This window comes from Rhinoderma darwinii, chromosome 8 (assembly GCF_050947455.1).
Source record: "Rhinoderma darwinii isolate aRhiDar2 chromosome 8, aRhiDar2.hap1, whole genome shotgun sequence".
Classification (NCBI taxonomy): Eukaryota; Metazoa; Chordata; class Amphibia; order Anura; family Rhinodermatidae; genus Rhinoderma; species Rhinoderma darwinii.
The window spans coordinates 92789569-92808766 of record NC_134694.1 but is presented as its reverse complement, the minus strand read 5'-3'; the positions used below and the strand labels follow the sequence as shown (position 1 = coordinate 92808766).

Below are 19198 nucleotides of genomic sequence, written 5' to 3'. Positions count from 1 at the left end.
CAACACGCCCAGTTGTACTTTTGCAAGCCTCATTTGCATAAATACGAAAATGGTCATAACTTGGCCAAAAATGCTCGTTTTTTAAAAATAAAAACGTTACTGTAATCTACATTGCAGCGCCGATCTGCTGCAATAGCACATAGGGGTTGCAAAATCTGGTGACAGAGCCTCTTTAAGATGAATCCACTGATCACTTTTCTGGCAATACCCGTTATATGCTACAATAATAGCGATACCAATTTTCACTAGAGAAGAATGTATAATAAATTTCTGCCAGATGGAACAAATTTCCGTCAGTCCGAAAATTACATTTTCACCCACTGACCATCACCGTAAATTGTCAATTCCAATTAGTTAATAAAATAAAATGAAGGTGCCTGTGTGTATAAAGTGCCGAGTGGCATTTTGATATCGTGCCAGGCGTCTACTTTCAGAAAATATATGGGTATGGGGGTAAAGTACGAATTTTTCATTTTATAATTTAGACTTAATTTGTACAGTACATGTCAAAATTGTGACAATTGTCCCGGCTACCAGAGGTGCAAAAGGAGCAAAAACCCCTGCCAGCAAAAGGGTTAAATAAAGGGAATTCTGAAGGGAAAAAAAAAAAAAAGTATAATAAAAGTTCAAAAGGGTCGTTTACCGTTGTGATTTTTTGCTTCTCTTTTAAAATAAAGTGTCTGTGTCGGGATAACAGGCACAATACACTTCTATAACATGTCAGTAAAGGGTTAAACTAGCGAATGCAAAGCTTGGGGGCTGTATACAGGACATCTAAAGAGGAGCACTGTGTAGAAAGTCCTGACTATCAGTCACCTATCAAACCACCAACCACTATTGATGAAGCAATGCCCACTGAGTGAGAGCAGCTGACCGTACTCCTCCCAAATGTCACTTAGCTGCATGACAGGCATAGTATAACTTGTTAATAGGATCTTGGGATATCCAGAAAGATTTTTACAGCTCTTTACTAATATCAATTTAGAAAAAATAATAAATATATATATATATATATATATATATATACACACACATAATTTTTTTTAAAATAAGAAAAACGCATTGAAGGCTGGGAAGAGGCTGAATGTGGTATTCTCCAATGAGATTTCTGACAGTATGTCTCTGTTCTCATGATCACCGATTATTTTATTTTGAATATTTTAATTTTTCGTTGGGCTACATGCCAATTTTGCCTTGGTCTACACGTAGGAACTTTTTTTTCTAACTTATTTTTCAATGTATAACAAATCTAGAATGTATAATCTTGTCAGGTCTCCATGGTCCTGGATTAACACAATTTTACCGACTACAGATTTATATTACAACATGTTACATACCTTAATCTTCTCACTCTCTTTCTTGACCCGTTTAGAATCTTCAATAATGTACACGGTGCTCTTATTGACTTCATTGTCCGCTCGATGTCGAAGCCAGTCCTCATAGCCCTAATGCAAACAATGCAACATTCTCACCAGCAGTTCTCATGGATGGACCAGTTTGCCAATGTGGGCACTTATAGGAAGTTTACAAACAAATAAAGTTATTCCATGAAAATTCCTTTCATTTGGCTTTGAATATTCAGAAATTTGAATCTAGCAAAGAACAGAATATTGAGAATTTAAACAAACTTTATGTGTATTTATAGATATTATTGAAAGTACCATCAGTATATAGAACGCCCCGGTTTGTTGTTAGCAGTCCACTATTGAATGCACTGTGTGTTTTGGAGTTAATAACCATTTAAATACCAAATCCAGTACTAAACAATGAGTATTGTTTTCATCTGGTTGTTTCCAGCTCCTTACCTGTTTGATAGCGGTAACTGTGATGACAAAGAATAGAGGAAGGCCACTTGTTACTGGGCTTGTTGGTGTATCAACAATCGCCTATGGAGGAGAGCACAACGCCGTCATCAGTCCAGAGTGTAACACAAAGCGCACAAACACAGAACAAGAAATGCGACCACATTCACTGGCCACAGACAAAATAATACAAAATCACATTTACAGAATAGGCCTTCCACTGCAGGGAGAGCATATCCAGAAGATGATGTTTAGGATCTTCTTTACTACACCTCCACTGCTACCAGTCCCCACAATGGTCACCCAAAGCCACCAATTTCAGCAAGGTCGGTCGACAATCGTTTTCAACGAGAAACATCCAGAACAAATCTGAACGGAATTCTCAACAAAACGGACATGCTGCGGGTTTTATATCTCTGGAGCATGTGGATGAGATGTTAGGGGAAAGAAGGACTGGCAATGTTGCATATCACGAGACGTCTTGCAGCAGCTTATTCTCCCCTCGCCATTGAATGTTTGTGAGTTTGCATGTTTATAGGAACAGCTTTAAAGTCTATGTCTATTACATATAGCTCCACATTTACGTAATTGACAGATATTCTTGGAACAATATCTTATATTTTACATTTTGTCCGGAGATCTAAACACCTCGACTAGTGTCTTCAGGAAGAGTCAAACTGGGTTCACACATCATGGTCAAAACTGTGCCATTTTGGCGCAATTTTTTTAAAATTTGCAGCACAATGTTGAAGTTTTGTTGCGATTTGCAGCAAAACAAAATGCATTTTGATCGCTTTTTGAAATCCCAGCCTCACATAAAACCGGGCTGCTTAGAACATACAACAAACACATATCACATGTCAGGTCTTGATATGTCTTTGACAGAACAATGAGAGATTTTGCAAATATTCAGCAAACCCTACATTTTCAGGTATGGCTGAAGATCTCCAGACTAGTGCTCAGTGCAAGTCAATTGGCACCTACCTAATTCAGATGACATGAAGGCTAGGCTTTCACAGGGGAGACATGAAGTGGCCTGCGATTCGTCATAAAACTGCGGCATTACAACGACTTGCGGGCGACTTCAATGTTTAACGTGATAAAAAAAATAAATCAGATATCTGTGTTTTTTCTTACAAGATTGTTTGCAACTTTCTTTCCCATAAGAAGAAAAAGCTCTAGGCTTTAGATGGACATGGCAAGTAGTACCAGGTTACAGTTTAATACAAGTTACACAAGAGGTTGGAGCAAGAGTAACTAATTGTAAAGTGTAAAAATTCAGTACAACAGTGATAGTGTCTTCACACAGAGAGCAAGTTAATTGTACACCTAGAGAATGCAGCATTTCATCCCTGTACAAACATCTGGGCCAGCTAGATTAGAAGTCACGGCAGGTCAAACGTGTGAATCTAGTCCAACAGGAACTGGAGACCTTTACTATAACTGGGAGAACAAAGGCCAAATACAGAGAAGATATACCTCAGTGATGACAATAGTCACAAAGGATTTTAGATAGTCAGCACACGGGGCCACGGTTGCTTTGTTTAAGTAAATTACGAATTAATAATACCGCCATCCTTGAGCTATGGCCCCAAAACATGATTACTACATGTGATGTCAGGCTTTATTCACATCTGTTTTGTGGCTTATGTTAATTAAGTAGGCCACACCGTTCTACCGGATCGGTCATAACTATGGCGTGATGCGCCTTGCTTTGATGGAAAAAATAGAAGCTGCATGTAGCGCTATTTTGTCTGTAAAATATGTCAGACTGTAACTAAGGCTCTGAAGCAGATGTAAACAGAGCCTTAAAGAGGCTCTGTCACCACATTATAAGTGTCCTATCTCCTACATAAGGAGATCGGCACTATAATGTAGGTGACAGCAGTGCTTTTTATTTTAAAAAAAACTATCTATTTTCACCACGTTATTAGTGGTTTTAGCTTTATGCTAATTCGTTTATTAATGGACAACTGGGCCTATTTTACTATTGACCAAGTGGGCGTTGTACAGAGGAGTGTATGACGCTGACCAATCAGCGTCATAAACTTCTCTCCATTCATTTAGTCAGCGCATAGGGATCCTTTTAGATCAGTATGTGCTGTCTTATACTAACACATTAACAATACTGAAGTGTTTAGACAGTGAATAGACATTCACAATCCCTGTACTTCGTTAAGGTTTCTGTGGTAGTTACAGCAGAGCAAGCGTAATCTCGTTGTAACCTGTCATTTACAGCGTGATCGAGAGAAGTGCATTATGCTGATTGGTCAGCGTCATACATGCCTCTGTACAACGCCCAGTTGGTCAATAGTAAAACACGCCCAGTTGTCCATTAAGAAACGAATTAGCATAAAGCTAAAATCGCTAATAACGTGGTGAAAATAGATCTTTTTTTTTTTTTTAAAGCACTGCTGTCACCTACATTATAGCGCCCATCTCCTTATGTAGGAGATAGGGCACTTATAATGTGGTGACAGTCTCTTTAAGGCCCTTTTACAGGGAAGCAATCGGCCAACAAACGAGCATTTACTCGTTTGTCGGCTGAACGGATCTTTTAATGTGGGCAAAAAATATCTGCTTGTTAGCAACACATCTCTCCGAGTAAATGGAGGATGTGCTGCTGACAAGACGTAAAACGTATGGAAATGAACGATCATATTAACGATCGTTCGCCCCCATGTATTCTGATCATTGCTACATTTAAAGTGTGGATAATACAGAAGTCTACACGTGTAAAACCACCTTAAAGGGTAAATAAACTTTTAAAAATCTTTTGACATGTCATAGTGACATGTCAGTGCTAGGTTCAAAACTTCTTAGACCCCCACCGATCGCTAAAACTAAGTGGGAGAAGCATTCGGATGAGCGCTGTGCAGCTTAGTTTCTCATCGGCTTTCCCGAGCGAGCGGTGTGGACTCCTAGACTTTCTACTGGGCCAGCACAACTCAGAGAAAAGCCTATCAGAAACAAAGTGGTGCAGCACTCGGTGGGGGTCTCAGTGCTTAGACCCCCATCGATCAAAACTTCGTACATGTCACGATGACGTCAGAAGGTTTTTAAAGTTTAGTTACCATTTAAGTTTACTAAGCTCTAACAAATGTTCCAATGACTGTTCTGAAATATTCACTTTCATTATTTAGTATGTTTAAGGCTTCCTTGGATCGTAAATTGTTGCGGTATACGTTGCGGATCTAGAATAACGAATGTTATTATTAATCATAGAATGCCCTAATACGTCTAAGCTCAAGTATGCGATTTAATCATTTCATGAAGCACAGAAGTATAAAGAAAAGCTTGTAAGAAAAATATTGGCAAATGACCAATGTTTTATGTAGGCCGTAAAGTAAAGTGTGAAGTCAGCATCTGTCAATGCCAGAAATCATTAGTCCGTGTCGTAGTATAAAAGTGTTAAGATTAATTACAATCAACACAATTACAATTCTGAAGTAGCAATAAACTTATAGGGCTTTTCTCATAGTTGCCCATCAAATAAGAAATGTCATAGTGAGATCTGTGGGGATTAGGCACTTGGTATTCATAAAAGTTTCATAGAACAAGCCGGTCCCTGGTTCCAGATGTTTGTGCAATACATGGTATTGTATAAACATGTCAATTATATATTTCTAGGATTGATACAGATAAACTAGAGGGTAAAGACTTTTTCGGGAACTCACTGAATTGCTGCATTTCCTAGTAAATGTGGTATTTTTGCATTTGACTTGCACACATGAGAATAAATTATTTAGGATTAGACAGTCAGTGGAAAAGTATGCATCAGGACTCACGCAACTACCTTGCCCCTGAGATTTGTGTAAGATACAGAACTTCCCATATACATTAGAGGAGTGCTGAGCTCTTAGTAGTTAGTAGCTCAGATCCACCACTTTATTATACCAGCTGTAAAGCAGAAGAAAGCTTCAGATTCATTCTAATAGTGGAGAAGACTATATTCAGCAAGAAGAAAATCTGACAGAATCTTAATCCAAGGCAAGTGCACCCTTTTTTTTTTCAAAGGCTTTTGCCTTCCTAATAAAAAAAAAAAAAATACAGCCCCATAGGCAGCAATATAATCGGGGACTGGTAGCAATGTAGATGTACGAAAAAAAACTTATGGCGTCTTCACCTTTTCGTGCTTTCTATGTGGTGAAATACATAAATCTGGGAATAAAAACTTATTGTATATAGAATGGCCAAACATTTGTAAACTTAGGCGCACACTTTAGTCTTTTTTTTTTTTTCAACTCGGTTTATTGTAAAAGCACATACAAAAATCATCAGCAAATGGAAATAAAATAGTGACATTAACGTTCCTGCATACCATGAATACACATTAGAAACAAGAGTTTGAAATTTACATTTATACATGAAGGCGAGTCACAGGAGACTCCAAATATTCACTGCACGCAGGCAGGTCAGTGTCTCACTTATTTGTGATTCTGTAGACATACAGGTCGCAGTTATTTACCAGATCCAAGCTCCATTCTCACACCTAGGGTATTAAATACCTGGTCAAGTAGATCTCAGATCCCTCCTACTTGAAATGGTAAGGATTCTCTAAGGTCGCCCACGCTGAAGGAGGCAAGAGGTGAGGAGCACCACTCTCCCCAGATTTTCAAGAATTTATATTGACATCCTCTATGTTTATATACTATATTTTCATATGGGAGAATAGCATTGACCAGGCTTTTCCATTGTGATGTATCCGGAAAAGTGTCCCCCATCCATCGGATGGCTATCGCTTTTCTGGCGAAGAACAGGGCTTCTCGCAGGAAGATACCCTCATAGTGTGTCCGGGTCCTCTCTCCCAACAGCCCCAATAAGCAGAGACCTGGTTCACATGGAATCGGGTTGGTCATAATTGAGGACAGTATTTGCGTCACTTCTTTCCAGAAGTTGGCTATGACTGGGCATAACCACATCATGTGATCAAAGCCAGCCTGATCTTGAGAGCATCTAGGGCATCGTGTGCTAGGTGCCCTTCCCATCCGATATAATCTGATAGGGGTAATATAACATCTGTGTATGATGTACAATTGCGTCAATTTATTGTTCGCTGCAGGCGAGACCAAGAGATGTGATCCCATGGCCTCCCCCCAGTCCTCACTGGATAGTGTGGGAATAAGACCCCCTCCATCCAACCTCAACCGACATCTCAGCGTGAGCGACCCTCTGCGACAGAAGGTAAGTATAAAGGGCAGATACCATCCCCCTTGGTCCCTGTGTTCTCAGAATACCAATGAGTGGAAGTGAAGAAATGGATCTCTGATCTTCCCTGAACTGGGATTGTAAAGCATGCCTAATCTGTACTCAACGGAATGCATCTCTCTCAGGAACCCGGAATGTATCCTGTATCTCTCTGGCTGATATCATATGTCCCTCGTCATCTATCAGGTTTTGCACCTGCGTTATACCTACTTCAATCCAAAAATCAGAATCCTGCATCCCCCTAAAATGAGACAGACCCTGATGAGACCAAAGTGGCAGCTCTGCAACTATGTCCTCCCATTCCAGAACTTTCTTAACATGTGACCAGACCTGCCTGGCTAGTTTAATTATTGGCAAGGAATGCCTAGGGCTATATCCATGTGGCTCAAGTATGGGCCACAAAGAGGGGATCCTAAGAAAGTGGGCCAAGTGGAGTTCTGCATTAGGCATTGGTTCCTCAGCCACCCATGCCTTAATATATCTTAATTGGCCTGCCAAGTAATACAAGAACACGTCAGGTAGAGCGGCCCCGCCTGTTCCCTGGGGCGTTGGAGCGTGCTAAGTTTAAGCTTGGGGCGACTCTCCCCCCATACAAAGGAGGAAAATAAGGAGCTTACCAGATTGAAAAATCGTTTAGGGACCAGGGTGTCCGCGTGTTCTAGGAGATATAACATTTTGGGCAGCACTATCATCTTAATTAAATTTATTCTTCCTGCTGTCGATATAGGGAGCGCCTTCCAGACAGCAAATTTATCTCTCAGATATGTCAACAGGGGATATATATTTAGATCATATGAAGCGCCACTATCCCTAACTATATGGACCCCTAAGTATTTAAAACAGGAAACCACCTGCAGGCCCTGGAATTCCGTATCCCACTCACAGTTATCGGGTCTAAGGGGCATAAGAAATGACTTACTCCAATTGATATATAGGCCTGAGAACCATCCAAACTCTTCCAGTATTGTCATTGCTCTCGGTAAGGAGGCGTTTGGATTAGCCATATACAAAATCATGTCATCGGCATAAAGACCGATCCGATCCTCCCGTGGTCCTATGCGGATACCCTGAAAAGCCGCATCCAGACGGATGCGGATAGCCAGGGGCTCAATGGCCACTGCAAACAGAAGAGGGGACAGGGGGCATCCCTGCCTCGTGCCTCTATGGAGACAAAAGGAGGGAGACAATATCCCATTGACCAACACCGATGCTTTCGGATCTTTGTATAGGATTTTAATCCATTTAAGGAATCTCTCGCCAAAACCAAATCTGCGAAGGACCTCAAACAAATAAGGCCACTCTACTGAATCAAAGGCCTTAGCCGCGCCCAACGAGGCCAATGCCCAGTCCTGCTGCTCCCACCACCCTATCTGGGTCACCACCTGAGCTCTGCGGATATTATCCGATGTTGATTTGCCTGGGATAAAACCGGATTGGTCCGGATGAATAATATCTGTGATAGCGCCACTAAGTCTATTAGCTAAAAGTTTGGTTAGGATTTTATAATCCACATTGAGTAGGGATATCAGGCGGTACGACTCACATTCCTCTGAATTTTTTCCTGGTTTCAAAATGACAACTATAGTGGCATCTTCCATCGAGACTGGTAATTCACCCTTCTGAAAGGCGTCCTCGAATACAGTTAATAACTGGGGATTTAGAGTATCTGCATATTTAATATACACCTCTAGGAGGGAGACCATCCGGACCTGACGCCTTCCCTTTTGTCATGGAGGATAAGCATTCTTCAATCTCCTGTACCGAGAAAGGGGCCTCTAACTTTATTCTATTCTCCTCTGACAACCCTGGGAAGTTTGCCCCATTTAAATAGGAGTTCAATTCCTCCATCGAATACTGTGCCTGCGAAGTGTAGAGCTCCCCATAAAAATCTGCAAATCTATTCAGTATGTCTAATGGCGTAGTAGCCGTACCCTGGTTTGGTTGGGATATACGTAGCACTGGAGGGGACATGGTATTCTGTTTCGCTATTTGTGCAAGCAGCTTACTCGACTGATTACCGTGCTCAAAGAAGGATTGTTTAGAGAAGAATATCCTTCTTGCTGCCTTTTCCTTGACTAGAAGCAAGTATTGTCTGCCCGCTGCCAGCCACGCTTCTCTGTTAACCTGGGATGGGTCCCGTACGAAAGTATCCTCTAAACCCCTACATTGTTGTGCTAAATCCATTTCTTGTCTGGCTGAGAAGCGTTTAACATAGGAAATAGAGGATCTCAAGCACCCTCTCAGATACGCCTTTAATGTATCCCACACCAGTGCACTATTTTGTTCTTGTGAATGCGCTCCTAAAAAGACATCTAGTTGGTCAGGTATTCTGTCACTTCCCGTAAACAATTGCAACCAAAATGGGTGTATCTTAAGAGCTCCCCTCCTTCCCTCCGCCCGTTGATGTAACTGTAAAAGAATCGGGCTATGATCCGACACCCCTCTGGGCAAGTGCTCTATAGAAGCCATGCTTGAGAAAATGGCGGGAGATCCCAACACGTAGTCAATGCGAGACAGAGCGTTAAACTGCGGAGTATGGCACGTGTATTCCCTTATTCCCGGGTGGCTCACTCTCCATAGATCCAACCATCCTATCTCCTCTATCATAGATGCTAGCGGAGTGGGACTCATGGGGTCCCGGGGGCCCGACCTAACAGTAAAGCGATCCAACAGAGGGTCTATGGTGAGGTTCAGATCCCCCATTAGTATAACTCGTACTTCCTGATAAGTGGATGCGAATGGGATGGCCTCTCTGAGTATACTCATTGAGCCCTGAGGCGGGTTGTAGATACCAATTATAACATAAGGGACAGAGTTTACATTAGCATGAACCAGCACATATCTACCATCAGTATCTATTCTTGTATGTAACGCCTCCCAGCGTAAATTCCTATGTACTAGCAGTGATACTCCCCGTGATGCTGAGGATCTAGTAGCATGCCGCCCCCATTGAATCCAAGATTTACTCAGCATATGCACCTTATCTGCCGTAAGATGCGTTTCCTGAAGGCATATAATATGAGGCATGTGCCTCCGTAGTACAGAAAAGATCACATTTCTCTTACCCGGCGTTCCCATTCCCCTCACATTCCAGGACATAAATTTAAGTGTCGCCATATTTCTCTCTATACCATATCTCTATGTGAAGGCACCATCCCCCCACAATCAGCGAGCAGTGATAATGGGACCCTGTTCCCATGTCATCATGTAGCAGGCATGCAAAACCGTATTGAACCTTAAACCAATAACTTTGAACAATTAAGCTCATCAGGAGCTGCTTAAAGGAACAGTGTCATCACAAATTATTTTTTTATATGTTAAAGATGTTAGTGCTTTATTAAAAACTTTTATATTAATTTGTGTGTTTGTGTTTTACTTTTTCTTATTTTTACACTTTTTCTTCCCTATGGGGGCTGCCATTTTTTTTCCATTTCTGTCTGTGTCGATTAACGACACATACAGACATGGAATACGGCAGCCACAGTCCCATAGGGACTGCGAACGGCTCCCGTCCCATTGACTTCCGTGTACGGCGTCTGTGTGGGAACTGCGCATGTGCCGCTCCCACACAGTCCAATTCGAAATTGGCGCCGTCCGGGGCCATTTTCCTGTGGACCGGAAGTCGCGGCCGGACAGTAATATTACTACTTCCGGTCACGGCTTCTGGATTTGTGCACTTGGACCAGCGGCAGCAAACGGAGCGGACGGGCCGGAGGGAGCCGCGGCGGCAGGAGCAGGTAAGAGATTTCAATGTATGTTCGTGTTGGTGTGTGTTTACTACTGTATGTAAACCTACTACACTGTGTGTTAGCTCAAAAAATGGCGACACACAGTGTAGGAGGTTACACCGTTCAAACCCCTCGTTTATCCCGGCACTAGCCAGGATAAAGGAGGGGGGGATGCTGAGAGCTCACTAGAGCGAGGGCTTTTAACCCAATGTTGCACTGCTGCAATTTTGGGAATAGCTCCATCTAGTGACCAAAAATGGGTAGTATTATAAATTTAGAATTAATTTATAATATTTCCTGACTCGTGGAAAAAATAAAAAAAATTTGAACAATGTTTAATCACCCACACACTAAATGTTTAATTTAAAAAAAACAAAACATGTTTTTCTGGCAACACAATGCCTTTAAGCCTACAAGGCATAAAAAATGCAAAGTGCATAAAAACGGGGGAAGTTTCCACTGCTTAGGTTAGGAACACAGAGGAATCAAGATAAGCAATTGTACCTTTTCAATGGCTTCACCCTTTGTTAAGCTGTATTTCAGCCATATAAGATTCCATGTTTCCTTCCTTATAACTTAGATAAACGTGAGGGTAATTAATCCAGTTATTTAAACTATAACATTTTACTCCTATGCCGCCTCAATATATCTGCCCCTCTCCCCTTATCTTCTTCAAGGTTTAGTACATACATATGCTCAGTACATCAATAACCCTTCCAAGTATATAACCCATGTGTGTGCGAGATCAAACATCCACTGCATAGGGACCCCTCATAAAATACATATTGCAATCATGTAAACTCACTGTCCCCTTCATATAAAACATGGTCCTCAAGTCAGCGTCGAGGAGATCGTCCATGTCTGGTGAGCCACTCATCTGCCGCCTCAGGGGTAGTGAAAAACACGGATCTCTCTCCATCCACAACTCTGTCGCGCAGGGTACGCCATAGAATATGGGATCTGACGCTTCCGAAGTCGTCTCTTGACGTGCATGTACGAGGCCCTCTGTCGTTGTAGCTCTGGGGAAAAATCCGGGAAAATGGACACCGTCGTGTTCTCCACTCTGATCTCTCCTTTGCGCCTCGCCGCCTGCAGCACCATATCTCGGTCCTTGCAATTTAGCAATCTTGCCAGCAATGGTCTGGGATTCGCCCCGGGTGGTGGTGGTTTCGCTGGCACTCTGTGTGCCCTTTCAACTGCAAAGGCCATTGAAAATACTGTATCCGGGAATAGGTCTTTCAGCCACTTCTCCACAAATTCATCTGGTCTGGGTCCCTCCGACCTTTCAGGGAGGCCTATTATCCTCAGATTATTTCTTCTCAGTCGATTCTCGAGATCATCTGCTTTTTGGCGCCACAGCTCCACTTTCCCCGACAGGTCCCTCAGCGTGGGCGGTACTGCTGCCGTTACATCTTCCAGGTCCGAAACCCTTCTCTCAACCTGAGTTACCCGGTCTCTCAGATTATGGAGGTCCTGCCGCATCAGACCGACATCCACCTTCACCTCCTCCACTTTCGTTGTTACCGAGGTACGTGTCTCCAGAATCGCCGCCAGGAGCGTTTCCGTCACCTGCTTCAGCGTTAACTCGGGGGGCACCGCTTCCCCTGCCTCGGTGAGTGCAGCAGGCCGTCTCTCCTGATTATGTGCCGACGAGGGCTGCTCCCCCCGGGCGCCATCTTGTCCCGAGTTCCTGTCGAACTCTTTCAGTTTTTCCACCGCTCCCGAAGTCTTGGAGGGTCCCATATTGTGCCGAGTGGGTTTCCTACCCTTCTTTCTCAACAGGTAAGGAATTTTGGCTGAAATACTTTCTCCACAGGATGAAATACAGGGTTCAGCACACGGAGCTAAGGTTCAGTGCGACCGCTCACATCCGTGCCTGGCCACGCCCCCCACTTTAGTCTTTTTCTTCAGAGTGCTAGCCGTTTTTCTGACGGCTAGCTCCCTGACCCACTAATTTCAATGGGGCCATGCACACTTCAGTTTTTTTTTACGGTCCCGTTGCTCCGTTCCGACAAAAGTAGAGCATGTCCTACTTTGGTCCGAGATTCCGTGACCGTGAGGCCCATGCAAGTCAATGGGGCCGTCAAAAAAACTGAAGGCAAACGGAAGGCATCCGTGTGCCGTCCGTGTGTGACGGAGCCGTTGCCTAGGAACGGCCAGGCGAGCAGAAATATATTACAGATATATTGCACTAATCGGCAGCCACTTGTCTCTCTCAATCACGGATAGAGAGAAGAGGCTGCTGATTAAAAATAAAATAAAAAGCAGTTCATACATATCCTGGTTGTTGTCTTGGTGATGAATCCCTCTTCTTCCTCCAGTCCAACCTTCCTGTATGACGCGGCAGCCTGTGATTGGCTGCAGAGGCGGTCACGTGGGATGAAGTCATCCCAGGAGGCCTGCCTTCTGACGTCATCCAGACTTGCATGACCACCACTACAGACTGATTGGCTGCAGCGGTGACATGGGATGAAACGTCATCCCAGGAGGCCGGACAGGAGTAAAACACAGGGAGTTCTGGGTAAGTATGAACAGATTTTTTTATTTCATAAATTGTATTTTGCGAGCGCCGAGCATGGTCATTCTTCAGCGCTAGTCACTGTCCAGGGTGCTGAAAGAGTTACCGCCGATCAGTGCAGCCCATTAACTCTTTCAGCACCCTGTACAGTGACTAGTGCTGAACAACCCTGCTCTTTCACCACCCTGGACAGTACAGCGCTCGGAAACACAGAGTGCACACGGAAATCACACGGCTGCTAAAACGGGCTCACGGACCCGTCAAAACAGCCGTGAAAATTGTGATGGAAGTGTGCACGAGGCCTTCGCAATACACTGGTCTTTTTTGCTTTTCTTCATCAGAGTTGATCAGTAATTGTTTGTAAAGGTTTACATGTATTGCTCTATTTTATAACCATAACAGTCAATTACATGTGTTTGTTGTACGACTGATCAGCCAAGCGCCTTCCCGCCTATCTTTTTCAATTTTCCTTTTATTCATATTGTCCGATATTTGTTATAGGCACTTATGCAGATTGAAAAGCATTTGGCGGATGAAACAACCCAAGCCCCAAAAGGAAGAAAAATTGGAAGGCATTAAAATAAGAAAACTGCAAATGAAATTTATAACTTACCTGAACCAAAAAAATGATGAGAAAATAAAAATTAGCAATTCTTCTAAACTGCTCAAACAGGTTTTTTGGGATAAAGTTCCACACCGTGTACTGCAAAGAAGGAGGAAAAATTTTCAGCATTTTTGAAGGTTACGACATTTAGATCAACTTGCAACTTAATAAAAGGCGAAAAAATGCAGACAATTATTGAAATTCTATGGCCAACTTAAAGGGGTTCCTAGGAGTCTCCCCCTGCTCCGTGCAATGGTGCCATAGGTGCATGACCAGATGTATATATAGCATCAGAGCCAATGGTCGATATATCCACTTGACAGGACCGCACTAAATTTATACATCCAATTAATGGTCTTGCAGGTTTACGGTTCAGTCCATTTTTAGATTTTAAGTACTTGCTTCTCACATATACACAGTTACAAAGTACAGAGTGCTGCAACTTTAGGCATTGTTCGGCTATTCCAGTGACCGAAAGCTTCTATCGGAAAACAGGCCACTGCATGCAAATATATCATGACAACTATACATGTTACAATACAGTTCTATAATACTGCTATACCAATGGAAGGATCATTTGTTTTAACCAGGGTGCACCAAATACGCTAGAACGCTGTATGGCACAGCTTGGAATCTTTCAGAAATGTTCAGACTTGTTGCCAACTTCAGATACAGTATGTTTTCCTATGGACTAAATAATACTTTTTCCTTCCAGAGAGGAGTGGTGAAATAAGGCAGATTTTAGGTTCGCTGACTGATGGTTCATCATTAACTATTATACAGATTTGATGGTCTTGTAAATCGGCTTTAGTCTTCAGAACAGCGTTCCCATGTCTAATGGATCATGTCGTAAGCACTCCGTGTAACTCCAGAACATCAGGTGGACCTTCTCCGCACGCAGATCTTACTTCAGGTGACAGGGATGCACTCTTACATTTACATTCAATGCACTTTGCTTAAAGAATATTCCTCAAAAAACTAAAGCGCTCATAGGATGATGCTCTATTTCATCCATTCTGTCAAGCAGGGCAAACGAATGACTACATAGTGATGAAAGGCTCAATACAGGAATGCTACACAAGTGTAAACTAGATTGCCTCATGTAAAAGCCCATATCTGTAGACAGATCTGTTTCTAGCTTCTAAGAAATGGCACAAAAATGAAGTGTCCTGATGAGGTCATCGGCAACTTCTCTAAATATTCTAGTTCTGTACCATGCCCTGTGCCAGAGTTATAATGTTCCTGGTCACTGTAGCTGCCAAAGTATTTACTTATAACATGTGTTACTTTGTTAAAGGGAAGGTGTCACAGAATTTTTTTTTTATATATAATATTGCTTTTAGTATGTCATTAAAATAAATTTTATTTGTGTTTTTGTATTGTAATTTTTACTTTCTTTTACTTCTCTATGGGGGCTGCCATTTTTCCTTTCATCTCTGTATGTGTCGATTAACGACACATACAGAGATGGAATACAGCACATAATATCCCCATAGAGAATGCGAACGGGAGCCGTTTCATTCACTATAGCGTACGCCGTCTGTGCAGGAACGGCGCATGCGCCACTCCCACACAGACCAAAAGGAAGGTCTTTGGTAGAGCGAAATCCGGCACCATTTTCATGTGGACCGGAAGCCGCGGCCGGACAGTATGACGACGACTTCTGGCCATATGTTGAAGGCAGCGCAGACGCAAGGACTAGGAGCGGAGGCGGCAGGTAAGTTATGTTTGTGTATGTGATGTGTGTGTATGTTCGTGTTATACTGTCTGATTACCACTATATCTAATCCTCCTGCACTGTGCATTCGCTCAGAAAATGGCGGCACACAGTGTAGGAGGTTTGAACATTCAACCCCCTCCTTTGTGTGAGAACACTAGATCGAGTGGGTCTACTCCAAATTTGCAGCATAAAGCAATGAGGTTGCTTTACCACATGCCAAATGCTGCAATTTTGGGAATTGCTCCCTCTAGTGACCAGCACATGGAAATGTTATAAATTAGAATCTAATTTATAATATTTCCTGTCTTGTGGAAAAAAAATAAAAAAATTAAAACAATGTGTAATCATTTATATACTAACTGTTTAACGGAAAAAAAAATAAAAAAATTCTAGCGACACATTCCCTTGAAGATCAGGGCAAAAGGCTCAGAGATCAAATAGGTCACAAACTCTGCTTGCCCTTACTACTATAACTATTCCTGATTACTTGGTATCTCACTTATCAGCAGTTATCAATAAGGGGATACTAAGAAGGTTGTTTGTAGGGTATCCAACCAGGAAAGTCAACGTTTCCTTGTAGGTAGAGCTTTGAAGAAGGGCAGTCTACATTAAGCCCCATTCACATCCCTTCTTTGGCCAAAGTTTAACATTTACGCTGGGGAAAAGCTCCCGACGTATACGTTAAATGTAGGATGTGACGGATTCCTAACAGTGGCATTCATCCCCCATAAACTATAATGGTATCTGTTAAACACATACATTATGAACTCCCATCACCCTTTTCATTACATACATTAAACAGATGCCATTATAGCCTATGGGTGTAATGGTGACAGATGCTAGTGTCAGGCCTCATGCATACAAACGTATTTATGAGGCCGCTATTTATCCGCATTCTCACGGATAAATTGAGTACCAATTCGACTCTATGGCCCCATGCACACAACTGACTTACACGGATCGGTGCAGGGGCTAAAAAAAAAACGCACTGAAAAACGCAGGTCAAGTCATTTTACAGATTCACCTATACTGGTGATTTATTGTGGATCCTCCTACCCAGAGCACACACTGGTTCACAACAAGGTTTTTTTTGCAGTTTAGCGGCCCGCAAAACCAATACGGTCGTGTGCATGGGGCCTTAGGCATTAGTTGCAGACATCGGTCGCCCATAGACTATTATGGTATCCGTTTAACTTATACGTCACGAAAAGCTATTATATAGTTCATCAGACGCCTGTGACATACGCCATACAGTGCCATTTTCCACATAATATTTATGGAGATGGCAGTGCATTGAAAATGTAATAGAAGGAGAGGGTGTTTTAGACTCACACACATTAAAACGTATGACACACAGATACGATAGACTTCAAATGGAGCGCAGGCTGGGCGTGCCCGACCTGCGCTCTGTTCAATGCCTTTTGGCAGCAGGCTTGTAGCTGAGGGGAAACGCAGGACATGGAGCCCCCATTCTGGTGATAGGTGTGGGTCCCAGCAGTTGAACCCTCACCGATCTAACAGTTATCACCTATCCAGAGGATAGTCACCTGCCAGCTCTACTTGTATTCCTCTGCATTGTGACGTTCCTGTGTTTTTCCTCCTGGAAATATATTAATAAATTGATAACTGGGTTTTAACATTCCCCTGATCAACAGACACGGTCAGCGCGGATTGGACAGGGTCAGACTGTAAGGAATGGCAATTGCATTCCTAAGAAAGAGGTGCCTGGAAATTCTTGTTCTGTGGAAAGCTGCCAGGTGAACAATTCTGGCCTTGACTAAAGATGATCAGTAAGTAAACCCAAACACATATTCATATTGCTTAACCGCAATTATTTGGTGTAGGAGGATGGCGGTGTCTCAATAGGAGATTTTGGAGAATAGGCTCGCCGCTCCGATAAGGAAGAAAAGTAAACCATATCAAACACAGCATGACTTTCAGAAGATTCAACAAAAAGTCGATCATGATGATGACCAATAATTATAGAATTTTACGAATAGAATTTACGGTTTTGACTGATCCAGACAAAACACGCCAGACAATGGTTTTAGTTTAGTATTCTCCGTCAACAACCTCATTCAGGACACAATCCAGTGAAAGCTGTAAAGACAAGTGTCTGCCGTTCATATTGTGCCTTTGTAATTATCTCATCTAGTAATAGGAGGCAGCGCAAATGATGAATCATGTTGGGTAGACACATGGTGAATTATGTATAAATCCTCTACCAGAAGAAGTCCATTATACTGTCTGACGTCACATCTTTCCTTAATAACGGTAATAACTGGAGCATAATTTACGCACTTAAAGGCTATGTACACCTTTAAAAACAATCCTTTTTTTAAAAAATAAATAAAAAACAGTATCACTGTGATTGGTGCAACTTTCTGATCACTTTTTATAAAAAATTATATTTAGTTTTTGAGATACAGCTGCTTTGTATCCTGTATACAGGGCAGCTGTATCTTGCGCTGAGACCTGAATCCATCAGGTCAGCGGTATGGACGGGTTCAGTGTCAGCGGGTCCAGCGTGTCTCTGACATGCAGTATTCCACCTGTTATCGATCACATCCAAGTTATAGCACGCAGAATCTGCTGACACTGAATTTTTAATAAAAAAGTAACTAGAAAGTTGCATCAATCACACGGATAGACATTTTTATAAAAAAAAAAAAGTTCCTATCGAGAAGTAGCAGCTTCAATGCCACTTATCCTATCCGTGATCCAATTTCATGGTCAACTGTTAAAAGAACGGTTCATAGTTTCCAAATAACCGGTTCAATTAAGACTGGAAGACCCACACATGCTGGTAATTATGAAATATCCCCCCAAAAAAATAAAATAAATAAATAACAAAAATAAACAAGAAAAGACCAGCCCGAAAATCCTGAAGGTTTATAGGCAGATTTTTTTTTGCTTGACAAAAAGGTACACACAGAGGTTCTTATATACACGCTGATTTTGATGCATTTTCCATGCTGGAACCTACATAAAAAAATACTCCCAAATCTGGCTTACATTGATTTCAATGAGACAGAGTTTTTGTTATTTTTCCCCAGGACCGATTTTTTGGTGCTCGCAGGGAAAAAAAAAAAAAAAAAAAGTACCTTGTTCTATATTAAAAGTGTATTGGAGAGAGAAAAGAAAATAAGCCGTGCAGCTCAGCGCAGTTTGACACTTTTTTGCCCCCCACCCCAAAAAAATTAACAAATAAAACAGCCGGCAAAGTTTACAGATGAATAAGTCCCTTCAACAATTCAATAGTTAGGAACACAGACATAAGAAAACACAGAGCACGAATTTGACTAAGATGAAGTTATTACGCGAGCAAATATTTAGCGGATTACCAATCAATTTGTAGAGATCATGGCCCCACACGATGCCAGACCTTGTAAAACAGCACTCCTGGCTCCAGGCTTTCAAGGGGCTATTTATGTAAAGTCATGAAATATGTCAGTACCTTCAGAGAGTCATATTTCAAGCTCATGTCTCTGTATACAGTATATATACATATATAAATTTGGTCTAAGTACAGAGTGTTCGAACCTTCCAGTAAAACACATGCGTCCAATACAAATTCAGTTAACGCACTAATAAAATACATCAATAAACTGCCGTGTA

At 42.1% G+C, this 19198-nt stretch overlaps 1 protein-coding gene across 5 annotated transcripts in view; it reads right to left on the bottom strand.

The window, feature by feature from the left end:
• ATP11C (ATPase phospholipid transporting 11C (ATP11C blood group)) overlaps positions 1-19198 on the bottom strand; it is a 122778-nt gene that overhangs the window by 65533 nt on the left and 38047 nt on the right. For all 5 annotated transcript variants that reach the window (XM_075835893.1, XM_075835889.1, XM_075835892.1 and 2 more), the window contains exons 3-5: positions 13870-13959; positions 1806-1886; positions 1338-1445 (exon numbers count right to left, since the gene is read on the bottom strand). In XM_075835893.1, the coding sequence (XP_075692008.1) occupies positions 1338-1445; positions 1806-1886; positions 13870-13959 (279 nt within the window). The remainder of the gene's footprint in view (positions 1-1337; positions 1446-1805; positions 1887-13869; positions 13960-19198) is intronic.